Here is an 18,513-nt window from a genome sequence, read left to right on the forward strand (position 1 = left end):
TCTTCATTGGCCCAGGAGGAAGAACTAGTAAAACGCAGAAACAAGAATACTGGTCCGAACTGGACTTGTACACTTTAAATCAAACACCATTAAAATGGGGTAACAAGATTAATGGTCTGAGCTGGCCTTGTATATTTTAAATGGAACATGAGTAAAATGGGAAGTAAGAATATTGGTCCAAACTGGACTTGTGTACTTTAAATGGGACACCCGTAAATCGGGAAACGGGGATACTGGTCTGAACTGGTCTTGTATATTTTAAATGGAATACGAGTAAAATGGGGAAATAAGGTGACTAGTCTCAAATTGTCTTGAATACTTTAACTGAACCAGTATAAGAGGGAAATATGAATATTGGTCTGAACTGATCTTGTATACGTTGAATCAGGAAACAAGAACACTGATTCTGACCTACTCTTCGATACTCTGAATCAAGTACTGACAAAGTGGGGAAATATAAATACTGGTCTGAACTGGTTGTGTATGCTTTAGTTTGGAACACCAGTAAAATGCGGAGATAAGAATCCTGGTCAGAACTGGTTTTTCCTGTTAGGAAAACTTTGATGATTTCTCCCATCATGCTTTGTGGTAAACCCTCCCACAAATCCTTGTTTTGTATTTGTCAAAATCTCTCAGCCCCGTGGAGATTGTGCAATGTATCCTGCCAATCAACTTCATCATTCGAACTTGCACGGTCTTCCAAAAGAGACATCATTTGAGAAAAGTCAAAGGAGATCGAAATGATGGTGTCTCCAACAAATTTATTTTCTTCCTGGTGAAGCCATGCAAATCACACCACAAATGCTCCATCTGATAAACCTTCCCGACTTTTGTTTACTTCTCTAAAGACCAAAAGAGATCTCTTATCTCGAGATCTCCTTTGAATGTCCAACGGGTCATGGCCAGACCACCAAATATATTTCTCTTAAGTCAATCAACATGGACACAAATATCTCTAAGAGAAAGCAGCCAATGTGTTAGCCTCAGCTACACTGAAACATAGATTAACACCAATTGATATATTCCACTGAACTACATCCAAGGTGAGTGTTTCTGATTCTTTCTCAATTCCAGGGATCAACATATTTTGCGAATTTGTTCCTTCTCTTAAGCAACATTTTATTTTCTCAGAGCTAACCCACTGCATTGTGCCCCCATGACCTATTTTAAATTTAAGATTGTCCCACATTCAAACAGCAATCTTGTTGTGCTGAGAAGTTATGCTGATGTTCCAGAGATTTCTTCCCAAATAAAAACTTTTTTGATCCCAAGAAATCACCCAGACTGAGGGTGAGATTTTCCGGTTGCCTCTGCCCTGAGACTGGATCTTTCCACACAAGGTCAATCGACCTTTAAATGGTTGGTCAAATTTTCCATCCTGTTCGTGCTGATTCTTGTGGTGGGCAGATCGGAAAGTTTACCACTGAATCACAGAATTGATACAGGGCGGAAGGCGGCCATTCAATGGTTTTCCCATTAGCTTTCATTGTGAAAACTAAAATGTTTATTTTTAATTCATTCGTGGGACATGGGCATCACTGGTTGGCCAGTATTTATTGATGTGGAGATGCTGGCATTGGACTGCAGTAAGCACAGTATGAAGTCTCACAACACCAGGTTAAAGCTTTATTTGAACCTGTTGGACTTTAACCTAGTATTGTGAGACTCCTTACAGTATTTATTGCCTAACCCAGTAGCCCAAAGTCAGTTGAGAGGCAGCCGTATTGCTGTGGCTCTGGAGTCACATGTAGGCCAGACCAGGTAAGGCCGGCAGATCTCCTTCCCTAAAGGATGTTAATGAAGCAATTGGCCCATTGAGCCTGCACCTACAACAATCCCACCTCGGATCTATACTCAGAACCCCACACCTTTACCCTACTAGCCCCCCTGACACCAAGGATCAATTTGGCATAGCTAATCCACCGAATCTTCTCATCTTTGGGTTTTGGGAGGAAAGCAGAGCACCTGAAGGAGAGCCATGCAGACACAGGGAATAACGTGCAAACTCCACACAGACGGTGACCCAAGGCTGGAATTGAACCCACGTCCCTGGCGCTGTGAGGAAACTGTTGCCACTGTGCTGCCTCGGTTTCACTGTGTTGGTGTTTAGCGGTCTGATTGCTTTTGCTACATCACCTCATTTTGTTTTCTGTCGATCCTTCCGGCCCTGCCCTGTCCCCCCACCGTGGCCCCCCACCCTGTCTCCCCACCCCATCCAACGACCACCCCGCACATTCAGACTCTCCCCTTTCCCCCCTCCTCCTGCGGGTCTGTCTGGTCTGTCTCCCCACGGTTACAATCCGGACAACAGGATCAAACTGCCTCCGTTCAGCCAGAATTTTCCAACTTCAACACAGAATTCACAGAACATCAACAACTGCCCCCCTCCCTCCGCCCATCTCTCTTTATTGATTCTCTCAACACAACTCAACCAGAGGTTAAGTGTAGAGACCCTACAGTGCAGAAGGAGGCCGTTCAGCCCATCACATCCATGCTAACTGTCCGACAGACCAGGTTATGCAACTCCACACAGACAGTCAGCCAAGGTTGGAATTGAACCCAGGTCCCTGGCTCTGTGAGGCAGCAGTGCTAACCATTGTGCCACCATGTCACCCACATCCACACAGATTGCTTTAGGTTTGTGCACAGGATGGAGAGATATTGATAAAATAAAATGAGAAGTTGTTTGATTACAAATGAGGATATCTCTGAACATAAACAACTCAGTTATTCACACAGTACTTTAAACTTTACTGTGAGTTTCTTTATTTTTTTTTCCTAATCTGCTTCTGATATTCCACCAGCTGGACATTAACAGACCATTTCTGAAAAGCAGCGAGATCCATTTCTTCATCATGATTCAATAATCTAATCTTTGGTCTCATAACTCCATGATCACTATTTATTTCTTCCTGTTGATTTCTCCCAAACATTCCAAATTCCCTACTCTAATCCAAGCACTGAATCTCCAAATACTGTTTCTTTGTACACTATTTTATCTTTCAATTAACTCTGTCTTATCAACTATTCACTTTTTCAAATCAATTCCTCCCTGAACAAACACAGTAATTCCTCAAACAAGGCTCAGCAAGCTGAGACCTATTGTTATCGTGATTGGTTCAATGGTAGAACGTTTAATATAAGTAGAGGACAAAGGTCACACACTGAGAGGGACAGTATCAGTACAGGACACAGCTCACACACTGAGAGGGACAGTATCAGTGCACGACACAGCTCACACACTGAGAGGGACAGTATCAGTACAGGACACAGCTCACACACTGAGAGGGACAGTATCAGTGCACGACACAGCTCACACACTCAGAGGGACAGTATCAGTACAGGACACAGCTCACATACTGAGAGGGACAGTATCAGTACAGGACACAGCTCACACACTGAGAGGGACAGTATCAGTACAGGACACAGCTCACAGACTGAGAGGGTCCGTATCACAGAGGTACTGATAATGCTGGTCCCTTTGTGCGCAATGAATTCTGTGGGTGATAGAGTGTGAGGTGGGATGTCATGGTTCCCCAGGACAACAAATGATTTTAGCCGATTAGAACAGAGAGTCTGAGTCTTGATCTTCCAAGCAGTAGACTTTATTTTCCAGTACAAGACAATAAAGCCGGGATGTCCGGATCAATCCAATGAATCATTCTGCTTACAGTCTTTTTATGCACATTACAGCTCCATATCTCAGAACTCTTATCTTACCCTTAGATTTCCTTGTTTTAGCCATCATTATTTCTGGGCTAGCCCTTTATCTACCCTGCTTGAGATTGGTCCCTCATTAATACATCTCTTTGCCCTTGAAACCATGGTAGTTCCAGTCTCTGCCCTTATCTAAACTATTCTGTTTATACAATAATCGTGGTTTAGCTAACTTAGTGAAGAAAACGTGTTTATTTTACTCTCCTTTTTGCTATAGTCACGTATTAAGCTGGACAACTGGACAACGTCCAGTGTTCCTCAGGAGGCTACTGTCTATATTCATTAATAAGTGTTTACTATATCAACTTTGGTGGGTTACATGGGTAATTATATTGGTTATATTTCATTCAGTCATATCAGTCTGACTACTATGCTAATTACATTCGATAACATACTTTGAGTGCCATGCTGGTTTCACTCCATCTTCCATTTTGAACCTGCTTCATCACACGTATTTCAATTACAAGTATTAGAGCAAATTCTCTTACAGGATTGCTGGGGTTAGATCTGAACCAGAAGTCAGCAGAGAACGTGAGGGATAACAGAAAAATAGTCCATTCAACCCCTTGAACCTGTCCTGAGTTACAACACAATCATAGCTGATCTCCTGCCTCACCTCGACTTTCAGTCCTGCTCTCTGTAACCTCCATTCCCTGAGACACCACAGATCTATTTATCTTCAATACCTTCAGTAAGGATTCATCCTTAATTTTCTGGGGTTGTAAATCACAAAGGTGAGTGAAGAAATTTCTTGTAATTTTAACTGGTTCACCTCTTACCCTGAGGCTTTGCCCTCATGTTTTATTGCTCACCAACAGAAAGAATCTTTCAGTATCTTACCAATGAAGCCCGATCAGAATCTAATCTGTTTCAGTGAGATCACTCTATTCTTTTCCAAATTCCAATGAATAATTCCCCAACCTTTCCTCATAAAACAAATCCCAATCATTCCAAGAATCAGCCAGTTAAACCTTCTCTGTGCAAATCCCAGGATAACTCTACACAGAATTGCAGTTTCAGCAACGGTCTAAAATTTTTTGTTCTGTTCTCGAATCCCTTTGCTATAAAGATGTCGGCTCCATTTGCTTTTCTGATTGATTTCTGAAGGAAGTCATGTGGCACAGTGGTTAGTATCGCTTCCTCACAAACCAGGGACTCGGGTTCAATTCCGGCTTTGGAATATGGACTGATTGGACACAAAATAGGACTGAACCAATCAGATTGAGGCTCAGCGAAAACAGGAAAAGACAGAAGGAGTGAGTTGAGAAAATGGCCTTTCTTTGAAAAAGAGTTTCCTCCAAATGTTTCCCCAACATGAGGGAAGCAGCAATGATTGGACTGATAGAGCTGGTCCTTCTGTGTGGAGAGGTGTCTGCAGGTGAGTGATGGGGTGTGAGAGGGGCAATGCCAGGCTGGGAACTGGGGTATTAACCCTGGGTCAGTGAGTGATGGGGTGTGAGAGGGGCAATGCCAGGCTGGGTACTGGGGTATTAACCCTGGGTCAGTGAGTGATGGGGTGTGAGAGGGGCAATGCCAGGCTGGGTGGAGGTTTTGCTCTCGGTTTGGAATCAGTGTTTTGGGGTTCATGCCCTGATCTGTGTGTGTGTGTGTGAGGGTGTTGGTGTTTTTAGGGTGTATATCCTGAATTCTCTCTCTCTCTATTTCAGGCTCTCACTCTCTCCGGTATTTCCTCACGGGAATGACTCCGATCCCGGGTTTCCCGGAGTTTGTGGGTGTCGGTTATGTGGACGGTGTCCAGTTTGTTATGTACGACAGTGATCGGAGGGAGCTGATCCCCCGGGAGCAGTGGATGGTGGAGAGCGAGGGTCCGGCAGCCTGTGAGGGGAAGAAGATCCTCGCACAGGAGCAGGAGATGGGTTTTAAAGTTTATACTCAGCTCCTCATGTCCCTCAGCAGCCAGACAGGAGGTGAGTGCTCACTCTCCCAGCACTCGGGGATCCAGGTGGGAATGAGGAGAAACCCAGAGTGGATCAGGAACCGGGAGCCAGAGGCTGATTGGCTGCGATTGGAGATGTGACAGGAAACGTGATTGGCTGTGAATGTGTGGAGGGATTGAGGCTGGCTCTGATTGGCTGTGAGGCGGGGGGTGGGGGGGGAGGTTCGGAAGAGTAGTTGATGTTGATTGGCTGGTGGGATGAGATCACCAGGTGAGATTGGTTCTGATTGGCTGTGCAGGTGGGATCACCCATTGGGACTGTCTCTGATTGGCTGTTTGTGTTTCTGATCCACAGGGATCCATTTCCTCCAGCTGATGACTGGCTGTGACCTGATGGATAATGGGACCACGAATGGATTCAACCAGTATGGGTGGGACGGACATGATTTTCTCAGCTTCGACAAGGATCGCATGGTGTGGGTGACCCCGGTGTCCTGGGGGGAGAGCGCCAAAAACAGGTGGGACCGACAGACCGACATCATTCAGCGATGGAAAGATTACCTGGAGGTGGAGTGTATCGAGTGGCTGAGAAAATACCTGGAGTACGGACAGAGAGAATTGAGAATTGGTGAGTGAGGGGGGAGTGAGAGTCAGTGAGTGAGGGGGGGAGTGAGAGTCGGTGAGTGGGGTGGGGTCGGGTGGGGTGGGGGATTGGAAGGGGGGGTTGGTTGCGGGGGGTGGTTGGAGGTGGGGGATTGTTTGGGGGGGGACGGAGGGGAGGGTTGTTTGTGGGGGGACGGAGCGGGGGGTTGTTTGGGGGGGGTTGTTTTGTGGGGGGGACGGGGGTGTTGTTTGTGGGGGGGATGGAGGGGAGGGTTGTTTGGGGGGGACGGAGCGGGGGGTTGTTTGGGGGGGGACGGAGGCGGGGGGTTGTTTGGCGGGGGGACGGGGGGAGGTTGTTTGGGAGGGGTTGTTTGGAGGGGGACGGAGGGGGTGAAGGGGACGGGTGGGGGAGGCGGGGGTGTGGGGAATGAGAGTCGGTGAGTGAGGGGGGGGAATGAGAGTCGGTGAGTGAGGGGGGAGTGAGAGTCGGTGAGTGAGGGGGGGTGAGAGTCGGTGAGTGAGGGGGGGAGTGAGAGTCGGTGAGTGAGGGGGGAGTGAGAGTCGGTGAGTGAGGGGGGAGTGAGAGTCGGTGAGTGAGTGGGGAGTGAGAGTCGGTGAGTGAGGGGGGAGTGAGAGTCGGTGAGCGAGGGGGGAGTGAGAGTCGGTGAGCGAGGGGGGAGTGAGAGTCGGTGAGCGAGGGGGGGAGTGAGAGTCGGTGAGTGAGGGGGGAGTGAGAGTCGGTGAGTGAGAGGAGAGTGAGAGTCGGTGAGTGAGGGGGGAGTGAGAGTCGGTGAGTGAGGGGGGAGTGAGAGTCGGTGAGTGAGGGGGGGGAGTGAGAGTCGGTGAGTGAGGGGGGGGAGTGAGAGTCGGTGAGTGAGGGGGGAGTGAGAGTCGGTGAGTGAGGGGGGAGTGAGAGTCGGTGAGTGAGGGGGGGAGTGAGAGTCGGTGAGTGGGGTGATGCCGGGACTCTCTATCTCGAGGTTCCTGTACTGACTCCTCTTTCTTTCTCTCTCAGTTGCCCCCGTCGTGTCCTTTACCCGTCTGGGTGATTCTAACCGGCTGTCCTGTGCCGTCACCGGGTTTTACCCTCAGGCCATCGAGGTGAATCTGTGGAGAGACGGAGTGGTGATTGGTGAGACTCTGTCCACTGGGATCTTACCCAATCACGACAGCACCTACCAGATCCGGAAATGGATCGAGTTCGATCCAGAGGACCAGGCCGAGTATTCCTGTCGGGTGGAACACAGCGGGATGAAGGAGACACTGGAGGTGATTTACGGTAAGACTGTTTCTCACTGTTAGAGAGGACCCAGCCTCAGAGCAGGATCACAGGAGGGAGGGTCAGTGCTGAGCTGTCAGCCCAGGACAGCCTGAGACCCGGGATACAGAGAGAGGGAAATAAATATTAACCTTCAATGTGTTATATATCATGGCACCACCATTAGAGGGAAGTAATTGTGTATCCATGGATTTGATATGAAACATACCCCACTGTATCCTGCTGTATTACAGTGCAACAGGATCCAGTGTGTTGTGGGATATTACAGGATGGATAAGGCCCGGTGTACCTTGGGATATTACAGCACGACAGGGCCCAGTGCATCCTGGGAAATAACTGGGATACAGGACCCATTGCGTTATTGGACATTACAGTGGGACAGGGTGCTGCGTATCATGAGATCCTTTAGTTGGTAAGTGCCAAGAGTATCCTGCAATATTACAGTACAACAGAGCCCTGAGTACCCTGGGATATTAAAGTATGACTGATGTTGGCGTATCCTGGGATATTACAGTATAACAGGGCCTGGTGTAAGAACATAATAAGAACATAAGAAATAGGAGCAGGAGTAGGCCATCTAGCCCTTCGAGCCTGCCTCGCCATTCAATAAGATCATGGCTGATCTGTCGTGGCTCAGTTCCACATTCCCGCCCTCTCCCCATAACCATTAATCCCCTCTCTTATCAAAAACCCATCAACCCGTGTCTTAAAAATATTTAGCGAGGTAGTCTCCACCACTTCAACGGGCAGAGAATTCCAGAGATTCATCACCCTTTGAGTGAAGAAGTTCCTCCTCAACTCCGTTCTAAACCGTCCCCCCTTTATCTTGAGGCTGTGCCCCCTAGTCCTACTGTCCTTTCTGAGTGGGAAGAGTCTCTCCACCTCTATCCTATCCATCCCATTCATCATCTTATACGTCTCAATGAGATCTCCCCTCATTCTTCTAAACTCTAACGAGTACAAGCCTAGTTTATTCAGCCTCTCCTCATAGCTCAACCCCCTCAACTCCGGCATCAGCCTAGTAAACCTCCTCTGCACTCCCTCCAAGGCCAAAATATCCTTGCGTAAGTGCGGCGCCCAAAACTGCACACAGTACTCCAGCTGCGGCCTCACCAATGCCCTATACAGCCGCAGCAAGACCTCCCTACTTTTATATTCAATCCCCCTCGCTATGAAGGCCAGCATCCCATTTGCCTTCCTGACCACCTGCTGCACCTGCAAGCTGGGTTTTTGTGACTCATGCACAAGGACCCCGAGGTCCCTCTGCACCGTTGCCTGCTGCAGTTTTTCGCCACGTAAGTAATAGTCCTTCCTACCATTCTTCCTACCAAAGTGGACCACATATTACAGTGTGACATGATATAGTGTATCATGGGATATTAGATTAGATGTGGAGATGCCAGCGTTGGACTGGGATAAACACACTAAGAAGTGTAACAACACCAAGCTTTACGTCCAACCAATTTATTTGATAGTAAACTCACAAGCTTTCGGGGTTTGCCCTTTGTCAGGTGACCGGAGAATCTGAGGCCAGAACTCTCCATTCACCTGACAAAGGGCAAACCCCGAAAGCTTGTGAGTTTACTATCAAATAAATTGGTTAGACTTAAACCTGCTGTTGTCATACTTCTTACTATATTAGATTAGCACAGGGCCTGATGTCACACTGGACATTAGAGTCAGTCTGGACCTGGGGTGTTTTGGGATATTCCAGTATGGTGGGGCTCAGTGTATCTGGGATATTGCAGCCTGACAGGACCTAGTGTATCCTGGGATACTGCAATAATACAAAATGCAGTGTATCCTGGGATATTAGAGTAGAACAAATCCCAGTGTATCCTTGGATATTGCAGCCTTCCAGGGCCTGGTGTATCCTGGGATATCAGTGGATAGACAGGGCCTGGTGTATCCTGGGATATTACTGTATGCGATGATCCAGTGTATCACAGGATATTACAGGAGGTGGGGCCCAGTGTGCCTGGGATATCAGAGGGTAGACAGGGCCTGGTGTATCCTGGGATATTACAGGAGGTAGGGCATAGTGTGCCTGGGATATTTGAGGGTAGACAGGCCCCAGTATATCCAAGAAACAATACTTTTCATTGTATACCAATACATGTGACTAATAAATCATATCAAATATTACAGTAGGACAGGACCCAGTGCATCCTGGAAGTTTACTTCAGTCAGATTAAGATCAATATTCAGAAAAATAATGGAAATCCTTCTATTGGAGACAATTCATGAAAATCCAGAATCAAATACTCTAACAATGAATAGTCAGCATGGATTTTGAAATGGAAAATCTTGTTCTACTCCACTTAGTGGATTTTTTGAGGATGTAACAAAGGAAATAGACAATGTTACTGTAATAGATATAATATCATCTAATTTTTCAAATGTAATAGAAAAGGGTGTTTGTGATGGACTGATTGACAAGGTGAAAGCATATAGAGTTAGGGGATGGGTGACAGAATGGCTCACTCACTGACTTTGAGATAGAAGCAAAGATTGTGAGTAACAGGAGTTATTCGGAGTGACAGAAAGTGGAATTTTTTTTTAATTCATTGGTGGAACATGGGTGTTGCTGGCTGACCAGCATTTATTGCCCATCCCTAGTTGCCCTTGAGAAGGTGGTGGTGACAGTGCTGTTAGGGAGGGAATTCTAGGATTTTGACCCAGTGACCACGCAGGAACGGTGATATATTTCCAAGTCAGGATGGTGAATGGCTTGGAGGGGAACTTGCAGGTGGTGGTTTTCCCATTTATCTGCTGTCCTTGTCCCTGTATTTGGAAGTGGTCGTGTATTTTTAAGGTGCTGTCTAAGGATCTTCAGTGAATTGCTGCAGTGCATCTTGTAGACAGTACACACTGCTGCAAGTGAGCGTTGGTAGAGAGATTGAATGTTTGTAGATGTGGTGTCTGTCAAGCAGGCTGCTTTATCCTGGATGGTGTCAAGCTTCTTGAGTGTTGTTGGAGGTGCACCCATCCAGGCAAGTGGGGAGTATTCCATCACACTCCTGACTTGGGCCTTGTAGATGGTGAATAGGCTCTGGGGAGTCAGGAGGTGAGTTATTTGCCACAGTATTCCTAGTCTCTGACCTGTCCTGCAGCCACTGAGTTTATGTGGTGAGTCCAGCTGAGTTTCTGGTCAGTGGTGAAGTAGGGAAAAGGATGAATGCATTTTGTGCCTGAAGGAAAAGGGTTAATGGATTTTGTACCTGGAATATGTCACAAACATAACCCTTCATCATGGCTGATCTTCCCAGGCTTATATTGATCCTGACATTAATATAAGTAATTTGGTCATGTCTTACATGCTTTAACACTCATTTGTATAAAGACAGAGAGTTTAATGTGGCTGTTATTTTGTAGACTTTGTAAATCTTACCTACTTGTATTAGTTAGACATCGTTACACAGATGGTAGTTTACGATACAGGCTTTTAACAGCTGCTGATGGCAGATCACGATACAGGCTTTCAACAGGAAGAGTCCTGCTGGGATAGTCACAATCGCACAAGTAACTTCAAAGACAGGGATGTCAGTACTGCTGCAAAAGGGGTTTCCTGTGTTATAACTGCAATCTTGTAGTGGAGAATTTCTTGTTTTCCAAGCTGTGATATTAAAACTTAACAAAGTTTGCTTTGAAAAAGCAGCTAGCCTTTATTACCACAAAACTGCATGCAGTATCTGGCAGAATTTTGGAGAGAGAACAGTGCCTATAAACTGCTGACTCTATCCCAAGACCGCGCCAGCTTCTAGAATCAGTTCCACAGTTATACTTTTTTCTTATCAGTGTACATGTTCAATTGGTATCACAAGCAGTAATACATCATCAATTGTATTAGGATTTGGTGACCTCTGAGACCTCTTTGTCTCATCAGTAATATTATCTTGCCCTTTGAGGGGACAAGAAGGTTCTGTGATCCCTGATCATGTCTTGTTTCCCGATGTAATAAAAATTTCTGTGACTCCCTCATCTGACCTTATCTAATTTCCTGTATGTTATCTCAGGGTATATGGAGTCAACCATATCAAGACAGACTGAAGTCAGTCATTTGGCCTTCTCGGGTGTTAGTCATGACTTAGGTGATTCAGAGTCAGTTTTACAGGGGTCTGGCCTTTTGGAATAGCTTGGTCAGCTTTCCTTTATTTTATACCAAATATTTGACCCTTTTTTCCCATCATGCACTGCTTCATTCATACACATTCCCTCCTTTTGTCATATCATGACAACTAACTAAACAGGTATATCCATGACTCGATTAGTAACGCATTTACACAAGCAACCAAGCAATCCTATCCCAAGTAACAGTAATAATAGCAAAATAAAAGCCTTAAAGATCCAATCGAATAATCCGTGACCCAGCTATCCTAACCAACCCGGTGGGTTATACTCATGAAATTCATAGCCAACCTCTTGAATCTGAGTAGCCTGTTTCTTAATATGTTCAGCCAGGATGGTGATATTTTCAGATGTTTCTGGGATATAAGTGCAGCATTCCTGACCTATAATAGCAGACGTGCCTCCCTGTGAGGCTAACAGATAATCTAAAGCCAGTCGATTTTGTAATGCCACAGTCCGGACAGCACCAGCTCAGCCGAGATCTCGGCCAGTGCCTGTCCAGTTGTCCTGGCTTCTGCCGCTGTTACGTTTGTCAGTTGTTCCATTATAGGCCATAAAATCATCAGCCAATGTCATCCAGGGTGTTTGGGAAGTATGTGCCCACAAGCTATTGGAGGTTATATTCCATACTTTAGACCAATCAAGAACAAACATACCCTTGTTAGATAGATTTGCTTTTGGTCCTTGCCACTCAGCTGTAAGGTTGCATCTATTTTGCCCCATCAACTTTCCTTTCTCTGATTTACTAAAACATAGGGAACCTCGCACATCATTCAAGGGGATGACAAGGGAGGGTGGAAGCAAGGCATGATTATAAGCAGGCTGGTACCAGGTTGAAAACCTAATCATTTCATAGCCAGCCAGTTTCCATTCTATAATATCTCCCCCGATCCCTGTCGGGTTTTGACATCGAATCCATTCAACTGTTTCTGCTATATCGGATGGGAGGGATTGGAGAGGTATTCCTTCCCACAAATGGACGGGGATGTGGCTACAAACCCAACAGTTGCTTATATTCAATTTTTCAACATACATATATGACATATATATATATAAGTATTAGCGTGCAGTCTTTGGTAACTTTTTTTTACTACCATGTGTCCAATAAGTCCAAATAGTCCACAAAGTCCGAAAAATATAATGAAGATCTTCATCCTGTGTTCGTATCTGGGTTGGAGACAATCTTCTTGTAATCAGACAAGTGTAGCCAACTTGAACATCCGTCAAGCTTGATGGAAGTCGATGTGGTCAGTAGTAGTTGAAAAGGTCCGCTCCAGCGTTGTCCGAATTTCTTCCTATCCCAGTTCTTTACCAATACGTAATCTCCAGGTTCGATCACGGGGTATTGAGAGGTAGCTGTCCCTGCTGTCTGTGGGAGATTTGCCTGTTTCATCTGTGAGTGGAGAAACTTCAGAGAAAGTGTTAATTGCTTCAAATAATTCTCCATCTGTTCACCCATCACATGGAGGTCTAATCCCTCTAGGGGATTTTCATGGGCATCCCAGGCAGTCCTCATTGGCCGACCATAGACTATATCTGCAGCTGACAGTCCGGTCCGCGAATGGGGAGTCACCCGCATGTGAGACAATGTCAAGGGCAATACCCTCAGCCAATTTAATCCAGTTTCTTCAGTCAGTTTAGGTAATTTTTCTTTTAAAGTCCCATTAGCCCTTTCCACAATTCCCACTGCCTGCGGATGATACGCGCAGTGCAGTTGTTGTTTGATTGTGAGTACTTTGCATAATTCTGTATTATGTGATAATTCTGTGACCGTGTGCAGTTCCAGTCACCATTTGATACAAAGGATATAGAGTCGGGGAGAGAGTGTAGAGAAGATTTACGGAGATGATTCCAGAAATGAGTGGGTGGATATCTCAGGAAAGGATTAATCGGCTGGGTCTCTGCTCTCGGGAAAACAGAAGGCTGAGAGTTGATCTAATCTGAAGACTTTAAAATGATGAAAGGGTTTTTATAGACAGACACATTGAGAGTGTCCCTGTTGTGGGAAGAACCTATCCAGTGGTCATCAATACAAGAAACCCAATGGGGAATTCATGAGAAATCTCTTCACCCAAAGAGTGATGAGAATGTGGAGCTCGCTGCCACAGGAAGTGGCTGAACTGAAGAGTATAGTTTAAGGGGAAGATAGACAAGCAAATGAGGGAGAGGGAATAGAGTTAAAATGGTTGAATTAGATGAGGAATGATGGGGGGAGGCTCAAGTGGAACATAAATACCAGGATCAACTGGATGGGCCGGATGGACAGTTCCTGTGTTTCCTGATTCTCCCTCTCTCTCTGATTCACCCTTTCATTCTCTCTGTCTGAGCTTTCTGTATCTCTCATTCACTCCCTCACTCACTCTGAGATGCTCGCCCTCTCTCTTTCTCTCAATCTCTCTCTCTGTCTGTCATTTTGTCCCCCTTTCTCACATTCTCTCTCTCCAATGCTCACTTTTCCCTCTCCCTGATTCACTCAGTCTCTCTGATTCTCTCTCTAACAGAACCAAAGTCTCACTCCCAGGTTGCTGTTACTGTCGGGATTGTGGTCGGGGTCCTCGTGCTCATCGCTCTCATCATTGTGGCTGTCGTCATCTACAAGAAGAAAGGTAGGAATTGGAGGGAAAATAGCAGCTCCTCACTGGGGGGAGGGATTCTGGGAGAGTATTCCAGGGTGGGGGTGGCTCAGGCTGTGGGTCTCAGATTGGTGTTGCGAGGTGGGGGGTTGGGGGGTGGGGTGGAGGTTGTGGGGGAAGAAGCTCAGAGTGGGTGGAACATCCCCAGGGTTGGGATGGGAGGGTAGGGGGCTCATGATAAAGGGGGAGTGTCTGTGAATTGTCTGAGAGTCTCAGATTGCGGATTGGAGTTCAGGGTATCTGTGACGGTTTCAGGTCAGAGTAATGGTCCAGGGTCAGAGTGGGAGCGAGGGTCTCAGGTTGTGGTGGGAGTGAAGGTTCAGAATTTGGTTGTGGGGGTTCCAGCCTCTGCGTCTGATTTTCTCTCCCTCTCGTCACTCACTGAACATTCCTTGTTTTACAGGGAGAGGGGAGAGCGACAACAATCCTGCAAACGGTAAGGTGATCATCAAACACCGTGTGTGTGAGAGAGAGTTTACTTGTGTGTGTCACCGTCAGTTTGTGTGTGAGAACCTCTTTCTTTCTCCATGTTTCTCTTTGTCTCTCTCATTTTCTCTTTACCACATCCACAGTTTCTCTCTCTGATAATGAACAGTTTTTAATGCCTCCTCTTCCTTTAACAGCTTCTGTTAAAGGTGATTCCTCATCGAGCTCCTTCACACATTCCTTAGGTATGAACTGTATTGATAAATATTGGGAGCTGATCCTTCTAACTGGGATATTCCCGTTGGATTTAACTGTACAATCTGGTGGGTGGGATATGAGCTCAGTGTCTGTCTCTCGCTGTATAGTCACTAAAGAACAGCTCATCCAATCCAACACTGAGCTTTGAGACTGGCCTTCTGGAGACGGCTGCTCCTGTACAGTCTGAGGGTGGAGACATTGTGGGTATTGAGGTGTCGAAACATCACAGCCTCGCCAGTCTCTGCTAAGATACTCAGTTTCCTTAACGAATTTGTAACACTCGATCTCTCATTGAAGTTGGTCACTGAGCTGTGCCGATCCCACAGGATTTAATATCAGTCGTGTTTTGAGATGATTCTGATCATTCGTTGGATGTTTGGGTTGTGAAGTAGAATTTAGGAGTTAAGCTGGCGTTTGGGGGTCTGTCGGGTTTAGCTGGCGTTTGGGGGTCTGATGCGTTTAGCTGGTGTTTGGGGGTCTGATGGGGTTAGCTGGTGTTGGGGTCTGATGGGGTTAGCTGGTGTTTGGGGCTCTGATGGGTTTAGCTGGTGTTGTGTGGATGGAATGTTCAATCGTAGAAAATTTATAACTGAGAGCGAGGCCATTCAGCCCATCGTAATCCTGCCTGTTGATGAAGAACTCTCCAGCCTAATCTTACCTTCCTGTACTCGGTCTGTAGCTCTGTGGATCAATACTCTTCATCTTGACATCCAAGAATTGATTCAATGTGGTGAGAGTTTCTGCCTCTACCATCCTTTCAGACAGTGAGTCCTGGATCCCTACCACCCTCTGGGTGAAAAACCCCTTCCTCATTTCCCCCTCTGATCTTTCTCCCAATTATTTTAAATCTGTGCCCCTGGTTTTTGACCCTCTGCTAAGGTAAATGTGTCATCTCTATTTACAATGGCTCCTCATAATTATATCCACCATGGGGACCTTGTCTAAAGCATTTTTAAAATCTCCCTTGACCACATCCACCCCACTGCCCTCATCAACCCTCCTTCTCACCTCTTCCAAATTTTAATTCAGCTGAGCCTGAATGAAGGTTTGTGCTGTTCCTCAAAATTGGTTCCAATAATTCTTCCAACACTGAAGATACACTAACTGGGGTATAATTACACAGATTACCTTTTCTTCCCTTTTCAATCCATGGTGTAATGTTGGCAGTCCTTTAATCTCCTTCCACACTCCTGTAGCCCGGGATGGATGATTCTGATGCTCAGAGCCTCTTGAATGTCCTCCCTTGCTTCTTTTAACCAGGAGATTTATTGACTTTCAAAACTCTAAAATCTGTTAATCCATCCTCTGTTACAATGTTTATTTGATTCAGTAATTCACATTCTTCTTCCTTTACAGCAATATTAGCATTGCTCCCTGTTACCCAAAGACAGTGGGAATGTATTTATTCACAATCTTACCACATTCTCCACCCTCTCACACAGACTATCTTATTGGCCTGCAACAGACCCGACCCTTTCCTTCTCCTTTTCTCTTCATGTACTTAGAGAACATCCTTGGAGGTTGCTTGATATTTTCATGCCCTCACTTTACTTTCCTGGTTCCCTTTTAATTTCACTCCGACGCTGTCTGTCCTATTCCAGATTTCTGCAGTATTAGGTGTTCGGGGTCTGATAGATTTTGCTGCTGGTGTATGTGGGAGTTGGGTGGATCTGATGGGTTTTGTTGGGGGTGTTCCAGCTCGGCTGGGTTTGCCTCAATCTATAGCGATGTACTTCTCTCTCATCTTCAGTGTCCCATTTGTAATCCAGGGATACCAGTCCTGAGATCAGTGGCACAGTGGATGTGAGAATCTGGGAAAATTTCATTGAAATGACAGTGATGGACTGATTTAAACACTACATATGTGACTCTCTGTGAATGGAAGTGTGGCAATAGTTTATTAGAAATTGCTCCATCTGGAGCTGCACTTTTGAAGCTATTCTGATCTGACCTGTTTATTCTGCACAGATTCTGGAGTAATAAGTCTCACAACACTAAGCTGAAGTCCAAGGGATTTATCTGGAATTACATGCTTCTGTAGCGCTGCTCCTTCATCAGGCGATTATTGTTTACCCTGCACTGATTCTAAAGGGTTGTCAGGCATTGCTCTATCAGGAGCTACACTGTTTAAGGTATTCTGACTGCCCTGTGTTGTGGGGCTTTTTGGTAATCAGGCTTTTCAAGTTGTTACAACATCTTTCCCTTGACATAGCCAAACCAAGTCTCACATCTATGCCAGCTATATAGCAAGCATCCCAGAAAGCCAGCCAGAGTACAGAATTCAGAATTGCACAAGCAGTTATACTTTTGGACATGATTACAAGTAACTAACATACCAATCAAGGTATGGGAGTTATCACTATCCACTCACAACTATTGATTAAGGTTACAACATGCATATGATACAAATGTGAAACACCAATCACCACCATTGCATGCCTGTTTAATTATGTGACACGATTGTGCCTTAAAGAAATGGAGTATTTAAATCATCTCTCTGCAGTTTGTAAGCAGCTTTTTTTTTGTTGTATTTGCCAACTTTTGTTCTAAGGTGTCATTTTGTTGCTGTTTAAATGGTTCAAATGGGGTTTTGTTCATTTTTAATCTGGGCCTACTGTGATGTCTTGGAGCTTTATGAGTTTACAACGTTTTTCAATTGTGAGAGGAAAGAATGCTTGATAGGTCAGATGACAAGTTATTTCACTTTTGGTTTGGGCTGCTGGCTGCTTTTTCCGTTAGAAGATGTTTGGACTTCAAACTGAAAGGAAGTATTTCCGTGCCTCTCTCCGTTATTAGAAATTCTGCTATGTTGGAAGCAGTTTTTCTTGCCTTCCTGGAATGAAAACTGTGCTGTCAGTGGTTTGCTGGTTATTAGCTAGATGCCAGCAGTGGCTTTATCTCTACCTCAATGTCTGTTGGAAGTTATAAGGCTGAGATGCCAGAGTTTCAATGCTATCCAAAGGACTAATTCACAACACGCATTACTGAGTTGCAAACCATGTGGGTGTTCTTATTTTCTGTGCTAAACGTGAAGTTGATGTATGTTTTTAAAGATGCTTCTTACATTGGAAGGTGTATTTAATTGTTAAAGTTTATACACTAACATGGTCCTGTTTTTCTTGCCCGTAATAGTAAAGGTTATTGCTAATTTTCATTCTATTTGTTAACTGTATTCTTAAATAAATTTTTATTGAGAAACGCTCCCGAGTAGGTCATTTAAATCATAGCTGAAGTGAAACATTGCATGCTTTTTCTCGCCAAATTCAAATTGTAAAATGTGGTTCAAGCTGACTTCATAAAATACCTTGGAGTTTCTGATCTGGGTTATAGCAATTATAATATCCAAGTAGCATGAACATTCAATCATATTTGCTGATCTAATAGAGGCAGCATAGTGGGGCAGCATGGTGGCACTGTTGGGCAACATGGTGGCACAGTGGTTAGCATTGCTGCCTCACAGCACCAAGGACCAGGGTTCAATTCCAGCCAGACACTTGTCTGTGTGGAGTTTGCACATTCTCCTAGTGGCCATGTGGCCTTCCTCCGGGTGTTCCGGTTTCCACCCACAGTCC

At 45.4% G+C, this 18,513-nt stretch overlaps 2 protein-coding genes across 2 annotated transcripts in view; both read left to right on the forward strand.

Moving 5' to 3' along the window:
- The window catches only part of LOC145348138 (class I histocompatibility antigen, F10 alpha chain-like), a 70,754-nt gene that overhangs the window by 32,592 nt on the left and 19,649 nt on the right, over positions 1-18,513 (forward strand). The window contains exon 5 of the mRNA XM_080196300.1: positions 14,126-14,230. Coding sequence (XP_080052426.1) covers positions 14,126-14,230 — 105 coding nt within the window. The remainder of the gene's footprint in view (positions 1-14,125; positions 14,231-18,513) is intronic.
- Positions 4,960-12,181, forward strand: LOC145348232 (class I histocompatibility antigen, F10 alpha chain-like). The gene is made up of 5 exons (XM_080196432.1): positions 4,960-5,095; positions 5,385-5,645; positions 5,970-6,242; positions 7,233-7,496; positions 12,045-12,181. Exons 1-5 carry the CDS (start codon positions 5,032-5,034, stop codon positions 12,179-12,181), a joined length of 999 nt encoding a protein of 332 aa, XP_080052558.1. The 5' UTR covers positions 4,960-5,031.

The sequence above is a fragment of the Carcharhinus amblyrhynchos genome, chromosome 9 (assembly GCF_965287045.1).
Source record: "Carcharhinus amblyrhynchos chromosome 9, sCarAmb.v2.hapA, whole genome shotgun sequence".
NCBI lineage: Eukaryota > Metazoa > Chordata > Chondrichthyes > Carcharhiniformes > Carcharhinidae > Carcharhinus > Carcharhinus amblyrhynchos.